General features: G+C 43.4%; 1 protein-coding gene across 1 annotated transcript in view; it reads left to right on the top strand.

Annotated features, from left to right (window-relative positions):
* Window positions 1–712: 712 nt before the first annotated feature.
* Window positions 713–10,674, top strand: part of ENPP1 (ectonucleotide pyrophosphatase/phosphodiesterase 1) — a 78,238-nt gene continuing 68,276 nt past the window's right edge. Inside the window, exon 1 of the mRNA XM_068415975.1 lies at window positions 713–791. Within this exon, the coding sequence (XP_068272076.1) occupies window positions 783–791 (9 nt within the window). The 5' untranslated portion in view covers window positions 713–782. The remainder of the gene's footprint in view (window positions 792–10,674) is intronic.

Here is a 10,674-nt window from a genome sequence, read left to right as displayed (position 1 = left end):
TAAAACACTCAATTTGATCAACCAAAAAATCTTTTCATAATAACTATGGGAACTGACAACCTCTCTGTCCTTCTCTCATTATCATATGCAGGACATGCGCTGCAAAATTTTCTCTTGAATCTCAGGAGTAACCAGGTCTCCAGGGGAAGAAAGAGGATGGATGGGGAATGGCTTAGAAAAAGCATTTTGGGAAAGAATGCTCCCTTTGCTTTGCAGGCAAGCCAGCAAATGTTATTTCCATCTATTCAGCTGTTCTGGTTTGGATTTTTTTCCCATTGCTATTTGTTTTCAGGAAAAAAGCTGGTAGATTTGTGTCTAACTACCAAAACTCCAGCTGTGAATACCATTTCTATCACCTCTAGAACATTTGAAGGATATTCCCATCAGCCAAGAATACAAAATGTTCTTCAGAAATGACAGTTGGTTTTAATTTCTCCTTATGAATTTCTCCTCCATTTTAGGCAAAAGGATTCCTTTTCTATATCTGGGAGCACATTTTCATGCAGCAGCAGATTCCAAAGGGATTAGTTTGCAGCCCTCCCATTTCCAGTCTTTCCTAAGTGGCATTATCCACATCTTTTCATCTCATCAGTTTATATTCTTCTAAATTTTTTCTTCAGATTCCAGATGCTGGATATCTCCCTAGCACCATTAAGCATTTCAGATCAGTCTTCAGTTACAAGGAGGAAGAAGGGCAGAAAAAAGCACCTTCTGAATGCAGAAAAAAATAGAATATTCAAGATTTTGTTCCTTGGCATTTTTAAAAGCTTAACTGCAGACCCATGGGAAAGGTGAGTTCAAACTGTTGCTTACTCTAATTCTTTCCACTGAATGAGAAATCTTGCCTCATTTCCTTTCCTCGGTTATGAGTTAGATCACATATTATGTGGTATGCGACTTAATCTTATGAGTAGTACATAGTTTTGGAAACAGTTCAGCTGCATAGGCTTAGGAAACACAATCTCATATTTGCTTTACTAAATTTTTATTTATGAACATTGCCAGCAACTTTCAGGATCTATTTGGCATATCAGACTTGCGTCTAGTGGTTTGGCAGCAAACAATTCCCTATAATCCTGGTTCCTAAGGGCACAGTCAGATAGAGTGACAGCAAACAGGATGCTGTCTGGTGGGAAAGCAGAGGAATGAGAAAAAAGGAGATGGCAGTGAGGCATGTTTCAAAAACAACTGGTAACATTTCTCCAGGAGTCTGTGGGCTGTGGAGGGCACAAGGACTGGCCAGTGACCTCTCTTTTTAGCTGACCCACAACCTTCGGTATAAGAAGCAACCACAACAATTTCTACTTTTCATGCAGCATGTCATTGGCTGTATCTGCTCTCCAGCATCTTCCTCTTCCTATGGTTCCTGCTTATAATTTCTCTTACTCTAATGTGTGTCTTTTTCTCTTCCAGACCCAGTCGTGTTTCTCCCCTGCACTTTTGGCTTAATGTGATCTTTGGCTTCTTCAGCTATTACCACTTGCAATTAAAGGCATCCCCATTCCTTTCTCCAGCTCAGCCCTTAGCATTTGGCCTAACTCTTCACACATCAGCCATATACCTTAAACAATTAATTTGGAATAAAACCAGTATGTAAACTAGCTCCCTGCTCTGTCTTTGGGGCTGTGATCACTGCCATCCATGCTTTCTCAGACCAGAAATCATACTGCTTCTGCAACACAAGACCTTCAGAAAGCTTAGTGTAAAAGTGATGAACTTAGTCATTCAAATCATATGGCTTCTGCCAAAGGAATAGGGTGGGGTATAAGTCATCTAGAAATAAGCACTTTCAATAACAAAAGACTTTAACATTTTATGACAACATGTATGTCGCTGTAACTTTTCTGAGGTACTGATTTCATTTAGCGTACTGGTGTACAGACCCTTAGATAGAAAATTTCTGTTGGTCTAAATGAATTGTGGGTGAGAACTTACAAGTAAATATCACTGTATGAGAAATGCTGTAATACTGTATGGGTTACAGAAGTAGATCTAGTCTTTCTTCCAATATCTTTCTCACATGAACAATTTTTAAGAGAAATAATCTAGCAGAAATGTTGTCAGGGGTACTACCAAATATTCTAATTATTAAAAGCTTCCAAATGTTTAAAAATGTGTGTAAAAGCAATGTGGAAGGTTTCTAGAAATAGGAAAAAAATTTTGTCTCTTACAAAGACAAGCAGTGTATAGTTCAAAGTAGCAGACAGAAATTGTTGCCCACTCTTAGTGCGGTTATGGAAAGCTCCCTCTTCTCCTGCATTAACAACCTAATACGACCATGGACAGATTGCTGTAACATTGCTTGACAAATCTGCTGATTGATGGCTGTTAAAAAAGATCCTCGTGAAACAAAATTGATGAATGACATGAAGTCAAAAGGGAAGTTATCTAACTGATTTCTGGAATATCTCTTGAAGTCTATGAAACCCACTGAAAGAAAGATTATATATCTTTTTAAGAATTGATTTTCTGTTTTCTATGATATGTTTCTATATTGTATTAATACAGAATAACTGCAGAGAAAAACAGCACTAACACTTTTTTATATTCTGGCTAAAGCTTCTGCTTTATGAATCACTGAATCCACAGTCTACTTATTGTCCAACGAAGCTGCACAGCATTCTGGACAGCTATAGCATGGGATAATGATATATGCGACATGATGCACCAGTATGTTGTTTATGGTCCAGGATTTTCCTGTATAACATCTTGGATTGTTTACTGATTGTTTGAGGTTAAACTGAAGAAAACAATGGTTTCCTCCTGGTCTCTGATAATCCATCTGCTTTTTAACTACTCTGTGTCATTTGTGAACTGCTGTCAACTTCTATTATCACTTTGAATACAAATTAGGTGTTCCATGTGTATTGGTGTTTATATAGCCACATGGGCTTGGCTGGACTGAGTGACAAATGCATTGATGCCCTAATGGCCAGGTAGAGGAGAGGAAACAAAGAATTGTGTAATTTCTTCTTTAGATATTAATTCTGAGTGGTTTCACACATAGCTACTTACAGGTTTGGCCAGCTCAGACTAGATGGCACAAGGATTGTGTCGTAGACCTGGAATGACCATCATTGACAGTGAAACTTCCAAGAAAATTATCTTAGTCATCCTGAAGCATGTACAGAGTTCACCCAGAGCTGCAGCAGCCTCTTACCTAATCAAAAGCTTGCTTCAAAGTGAAAATGGTTGTGACTGTCACTGGTGGCACCTCCTTGTCTTGGATTGCTGGTTGTCAGCAGCTAAGCAGCTTGTCAAATAGTTGTCCACATGGTCTCCCCAGAGGTAGTTGTTGTAGGTAGAAACAGAGGAGAGCTGACATAAGGCTGGCTAATGCACATTGATGATACATTTTTGTTGCTGTTTAGTAGGTGAAGGGGACTTCAAAGTGTAAGGGAACATTGTAATTCCAATTACTGAAGAGGTGATTTTAATTTGGAGCAGGAACAAAGGCAGGATCCTGATATGATCCAAAAAATGAGGCCCCTATATTCTTGCCTCCTTTAATCTCTTCTCAAACAAGAGATTTAAAAAACTTATCTAGTTTGGCAGAGCAAACCCAGAACCTGTGAGGAGATAAACCAATCTTTCTAGCTGAATTGCTAGGAGTGATAGTAGTGACTGTCTCCATTTAGCCCACACCCAGGGCTAAGCAATAACTACTTGTTCTATCACCCAATCTCCCCTCCCCAACTGAGAAAGGGAATTGGGAAAAGGAGGGAGACTCATGGGTTGAAATTTAAACAGATGTAATAAAATAAGAAAACCAATATTGATACTTACACAAAAGACAAAATTATACTTAGCTCAGAGTGGTAGAGTCCCTCCAGGGATAGAAACCATTGAGAAAAGAGGACAAGGAGGGAGAGGAGAGCAGAGCAAAGAGCCTCCCCATCCCCAGCAACCTTTCCCATTTATAGTGGACCTGATGTTAATGATATAAAACACACATGTGGACCAGCCTGGGTCAGCTGCCCTGGCTTTCACTGCTAACAGCCTTGATCACTGTACCATGGCTGGCCACAAACCGAAACAAAATATAACAGAAAACTGATTCTCTAAATTTTATCCTCATGAAACCAGGACAGGATTCCACACCTTATTCTATATCATTTACATCACATCCAAGTCACTACTATTTTCCCCATCTCCTGACATATATATATATATATATATCCATATGTACACACAGATATAATTTTCTTAGTCTATAGACTATCTCTCTAAGAAGCCCATTGAATTAACTTAGTCCAAAACCATGGGTTCCATTTCTCATAACAGTCTCTCAGGGCAGGAAAAAATGATGTGGGATTCAGTCAGCAGATCAGGACCGGGCCTCAATACATGTAATGGACTGGTGAAGCTGGGCACAGCAGGATGATGTGTTGCATATGACTGTGGCGTGCTCAGTACCCACTTGCGCCACATGGGTCTGGTAACTTTGAGTGCATCTGGATCTAATAGTGTCTGCGGGTCATCTAGGTCATCAAAAATCAGCTCCCACACAGCTATTTCCCTCAGATTCTTAACACGTCTCTCAACAGTTATCCACTTGCCTAGGTGGTATATGACATCATCCCTAAAGGGATACCTGTTCTTCATGCTTTGCAGGAGTCACTGCCAGAGAGTGAGGGGCTCTGCACCAGTTGCAAGACCCCTATCAATACCCACTTCTCTAGCCACTGGTCCCAGCTGCTTGGCTTCCCTACCATCTAACTCGAAACCATCGGTTCCGTTACCCCAGCAGCGGAGCAGCCAAGTAACAAGTTCCGCACCTTCAGGACGGCTGTAATCTTTACGTATATCTCACAGCTCACTCAGGGATAGGAGTCACAGAGTCACAGAGTCACAGAGTCACAGAGTCACAGAGTCACAGAGTCACAGAGTCACAGAGTCACAGAGTCACAGAGTCACAGAGTCACAGAGTCACAGAGTCACAGAGTCACAGAGTCACAGAGTCACAGAGTCACAGAGTCACAGAGTGTTAGGGATTGGAAGGGACCTCAAAAGATCATCTAGTCCAATCCCCCTGCCGGAGCAGGATTACCTAGATCATATCACAGAGGAACGTGTCCAGGAGGGTTTTGAATATCTCCAGAGAAGGAGACTCCACAACCTCTCTGGGCAGCCTGTTCCAGTGTTCGGTCACCCTCACCGTAAAGAAGTTTTTCCTCATATTTATGTGGAACCTCCTGTGTTCCAACTTGCACCCATTGCCCCTTGAGCTGTCAATAGATGTCACTGAGAAGAGCCTGGCTCCATCCTCATGACTCTTGCCCTTTACATATTTAGAAACATTAATGAGGTCACCCCTCAGTCTCCTCTTCTCTAAGCTAAAGAGACCCAGCTCCCTCAGCCTCTCCTCATAAGGGAGATGTTCCACCCCCTTAATCATCTTCGTGGCTCTGCGCTGGACTCTCTCTAGCAGTCCCCTGTCCTTCTTGAACTGAGGGGCCCAGAACTGGACACAATATTCCAGATGCGGCCTCACCAGGGCAGAATAGAGGGGGAGGAGAACCTCTCTTGACCTGCTAACCACACCCCTTCTAATACACCCCAGGATGCCATTGGCCTTCTTGGCCACAAGGGCACACTGCTGGCTCATGGTCATCCTGCTGTCCACTAGGACCCCCAGCTCCCTTTCCCCTACGCTGCTCTCCAACAGGTCTGTCCCCAACTTGTACTCATACATGGGGTTGTTCTTGCCCAGATGCAGGACTCTACACTTGCCCTTGTTATATTTCATTGAATTTCTCCCCGCCCAACTCTCCAGCTTGTCTAGGTCTCTCTGAATGGCTGTGCAGCCTTCCGGTGTGTCAGCCACTCCTCCCAGTTTGGTGTCATCAGCGAACTTGCTGACAGTGCACTCTATTCCCTCATCCAAGTCATTAATGAATATATTGACTAGTACTGGTCCCAGTACTGACCCTTGAGGGACTCCACTAGACACAGGCCTCCAACTGGACTCAGTCCCATTGACCACCACTCTCTGGCTTCTTTCCTTCAGCCACTTCACAATCCACCTCACTACCCGATCATCCAGACCACACTTCCTCAGTTTAGCTGCAAGGATGCTGTGCGAGACCGTGTCAAACGCTTTACTGAAATCGAGACAGACCACATCCACAGCTTTACCACCATCTATCCACCGGGTTATGTCCTCATAAAAGGCTATCAAGTTGGTTAAGCATGACTTCCTCTTGGTGAAGCCATGCTGAGTGCCCCTAATGATCCCCCTATCCTTGATGTGCCTAGAGACAGCACCAAGGACAAGTTGTTCCATCACCTTTCCGGGGATGGAGGTGAGGCTGACCGGTCTATAGTTACCCGCGTCCTCCTTCTTGCCCTTTTTGAAGACTGGAGTGACATTCGCTTTCCTCCAGTCCTCAGGCACCTCTCCCGTTGCCCATGACTTAGCAAAGATGATGGAGAGTGGCCTAGCAATGACTTCTGCCAGCTCCCTCAGCACCCGCGGGTGCATCCCATCAGGGCCCATGGATTTATGGACGTCCAGATTGCTTAATTGGTCCCTGACCCAGCCCTCATCTACCAAGACAGATTCCTCCTCTATCCTGACTTCTTCTGGGGCCTCAGGGGTCCGGGGCTCCTCAGGACAGCCTCCAACAGTATAGACAGAGGCAAAGAAGGCATTCAGTAACTCCGTCTTCTTTTTATCCTCTGTCTCCAGGGCCCCCACCTCATTCATCAGTGGGCCTACATTGCCTCTAGTGTTGGCTTTACCTGCAATGTATTTGAAGAAGCCCTTTCTGTTGTCCTTGACCTCTCTTGCAAGGTTTAATTCCAAGGAGGCCTTAGCTTTCCTAGTTGCCTCCCTACATCCTCTGACAACAGACTTATATTCCTCCCAAGTGGCCAGCCCCTCCTTCCATGATCTGTACACCCTCTTCTTCCACTTGAGTTTGCCCAGCAGTTCCCTGTTTAACCATGCAGGTCTCCTGGTACCCTTCCTTGACTTCCTACCTGCTGGGATGTTCTGATCTTGAGCTCGGAAGAAGCAGTCCTTGAATGCTAACCAACTATCTTGGGCCCCCTTACCTTCTAGTACCCTGTCCCATGGGATTTCCCCTAGCAATTGCTTGAAAAGGCCAAAGTTGGCCCTACTGAAGTCCAGGGTTGTGATTTTGCTAACTATTCTGTTCCTGCCACAAGTGGTTACCTCTGGCTCATTCTCCTTTGATGTCCCTGGTAGGCCATCATGATCTGCTCTTTTTGTAGCTGTTGTCTTCTGTACAGAGGCAACTGATACTGGCACTGATTGAGTCCCTAGGTTACCTGCATCACCCATCACTGGGGGCTGATTAGTTGCAGCCCTTGTTGCCAAAGTCTGGGTAATTGCAACAAGTGCTGCCTGGAGTTGAGTAACTGCAGTATCCAGCGCAGAGATCTGAATAGCCTCTGGGGTAGCTGGGATGCCTGCCGTAGGGACTGGCAGGGTCTGAGTATCTGCGATTCCAGTTGTGGGTGCTGGGGCAGCTGTGGTGTCTGTCATAGGGGCTGGAGCTGCTGTGGTGCCTGGTGTAGGGGCCACAGCTGCTGCAGGGCCCGTTACAGTGCTTGCAGCAGCTGTGCTGTATCCACCCTTATACTGATGTTTAAGCAAGAGCAAAAACTGAAAGACATTCAAAATGCCTGACAATATGAGTATGGTGGTTGAATCATCCCAAGGATATTCAAAATTCTCAAAAGCCATTGAGATCAGCCTCAAGGGAAAAGGAAAGTACATGTTACCCACTCCCATTCCCCAGAAATCAGAAGTGGACACAGTTCCAAAAGAGTTTATAATACCATAAACCAATGCCAAACCACATAGCAGAATCTTATCTCTAAGTCCATGCCCAGAAGTGATAAACCGCATAAAACCAGTAACAAACAGCATCAAAGCCACACATTTGATTAGCTACCCCAAAAGCAACTGTAAAAACAAACACCAGAGAATTCCACCCAGTGACCATGCTACAGACACCAACACAATGAATATTCATAACGAAAGCAGTCAAATCTGTGAAAACTTCAACTCTCAGACTCTTAGATCAAAAGGCTGTGGTTCTCCCTGGTGAGCTATTTACATTGGGCACCAAATAAACTGTCTCCGTTTAGCCCACACCCAGGGCTAAACAATAACCAGTTGTTCTATCACCCAGTGTCCCCTCCACAACCAAGAAAAGGAATTGGGAAAAGGAGTGAGACTTGTGGGTTAAAATTTAAACAGATTTAATAAAATAAGAAAACCAATATCAATACTAATACAAAAGACACAAAATTATACTCACAAAGTGGTGACAAGTCCTTCCCAGAATACAACCAATGATAGGAGAACAAAGAGCACTCCCCCACACTCCATTTATAGTGGACCTGACGTCAATGTTACAGAACACACCTGTGGGCCAGCCTGGGTCAGCTGCCCTGGCTTTTACTGCTAACGGCCTTGATCACCATACCATGGCTGGCCACAAACTGAAACAAAATGTAACAGAAAAGTGATTCTCTAAATTTTATCCCCACGAAACCAGGACAGTGACAAAAGCAGAGAAAGAAAAAGAAGAGCTATCTATGGTACAGAACAGTGTTGGCACCAAATAATTATAACTATATATAAATTTGCTAGCAGTAGATTCCAGCTGGAAATTGGAAGACACATTCTCACCAGTAAGCTTCTGGAACAGCTACTCAAGGGAAATTGCAAGGAATAAACAAAATACTTTTAAGAAAGAGCTTGGTCAACCTATGAATCAGCCTGAATGAGACAGTTGCCCATGATAACAGGGAACTGCCTCAATGACTCAGTTTGATCTGTGTTTTTTGCCTCAATGGATAATGATTAAATTTATTTAAAAAAGGCATTTTTGCCATAGAAAGGTAATGCAAGATCTGTTTGATTGACAGTGCTCAAGGGTTTTAATGGAGATTAACACAGAAAGTCCTCATGGCCAGGAACTTGAGAAACATACCTGGGTTTACTGCAATTTAAATACAAAGCATCTGTGTCACCAGGGTTTCTATGAGCACTGCTAGTGCTGCCATTTCAGCAGTCCTAGCTCCCGCTCTGCTGTCACTGCTTGTGAATCATCTTCCTGAACACTTGGATAGCAAAACTGTTCCCTACTTGATTTACTTCCAGCTGTGTTTGTGAGGTTGGGAAGTATGTGTGTGGATGACCGAAGGAAAAGGTGGTGGGGGGGTGGAGGGGTCCTTTATTCCAAGGGTGGACTTGTGATGCAACTCATCAATACCTCCTTCCCGTATTGACTTATTGACTGTTTTGCACAGGCATCTGCCAAGAATGTGCAAGTGAAAGCTTCTCTGAAATGTAACAACAGGAGATGTCAAGCTGAGCCAGAAAATGTCTGTACAAAGTGCCTTTGACTAGTTAGGGAAAAAAGGGCATGGATACAGTTGGTCAGAAAAAGCTTAATAAAACTTAACTGGGTTTTTTCTTTGATATGAATCAGTCAGCTCACTGAAATAAAATAATTTTGCAGAGTCTGAATTTGCTTTCAGTGATGTCCCAACACAACCTTGTCAGCCAAACTATTTTCAGAACAAGGTTAGATGCCAGCATATCGTCTCCATGACTTTTTTTTTCACACTTCTCCTGATCTAACAAACAACCTGAACTCATTGAGTCCTGGCTGACAGCCATATTGCTCCATGGTCGACTGAGCTGACAAGATCCATAGTTGGAGCAGTTTGCAGGCACAAGCTTGATGCTGGACTTCGTGCAACTTGAGCGAGTGTCTTAACAACCAACCTGATACTTGTTTTGTTGCCTTTCTGTCTGACTGCTCTCCCCGTCTGAAAGACGGCTATGACCTGGTGCAGAATGTGAGAGTTTCTGAAGTCCTAAAAATTCCCCAAGGGCAGGAAATTTTTTCCAGCACAGCATTTCTGACATGACTCTCCTCTTCAGCACATCCAAAACTCATGCTGTTGTCCTTGCTTTCTTTGCCAAAATCCTTTTCCAAATCCTCATAAGAAAATATATGTGAATTTTAGTTGGAACGTATACAGAGACTGGGACAAGGCCGGCTAAAAAGAGCCCAGACACATGATGGAGAATGTGGTAGTTACTGGATCTGCTCAGAAGCTTTCATTGCAGAGAAGCTGCCTTGCAGGTCATTCCCATTTATATCCACTGAGAGCAGTCAGTCAGAAGATGGAGAAGAAATGCAGGAGGCTAAAGGCAATTAAAAGTATTAAATTTTCTAGATGTGAGAGCTGATTGACTGAGTGACTATTACATGACCATCATAATAGCTGGGTCCCTGCCTCTTTACTGTTTTGGATACAGGATGCAGCTGTTGATCACTATTCATCAGTATCATTATTTTGTTAGTGACAGAAGACTACTCAGCTGTTATCCTAGGATGCCAGACAGTGGAAAGACCTGCCTGTTTTATTGTTTGCAGACTTCCAGAATAGTTGAAAAAAAATATTCTACCTTTCTGTCAACCTTTCAATTATTTAGGGGACACACAATGTATAAGATAGACACCAATGGCTGAGAAACAACCTCAGAAAGAAGATCAGAAGGAAATTGGTTTATACACTTGAACTGATGCATGAGCTAAAACTGGTATGCTGGTGCTTTGGATTTTTGTACCATAAAGGGGAAGAATGAGCAGATTTACTGCTTTGTAGCTTTTATAAAAA

The sequence above is a fragment of the Nyctibius grandis genome, chromosome 1 (assembly GCF_013368605.1).
Source record: "Nyctibius grandis isolate bNycGra1 chromosome 1, bNycGra1.pri, whole genome shotgun sequence".
Classification (NCBI taxonomy): domain Eukaryota; kingdom Metazoa; phylum Chordata; class Aves; order Nyctibiiformes; family Nyctibiidae; genus Nyctibius; species Nyctibius grandis.
Note: the sequence above shows the minus strand (reverse complement) of the source record. Positions and strands in the feature narration are given on the sequence as shown.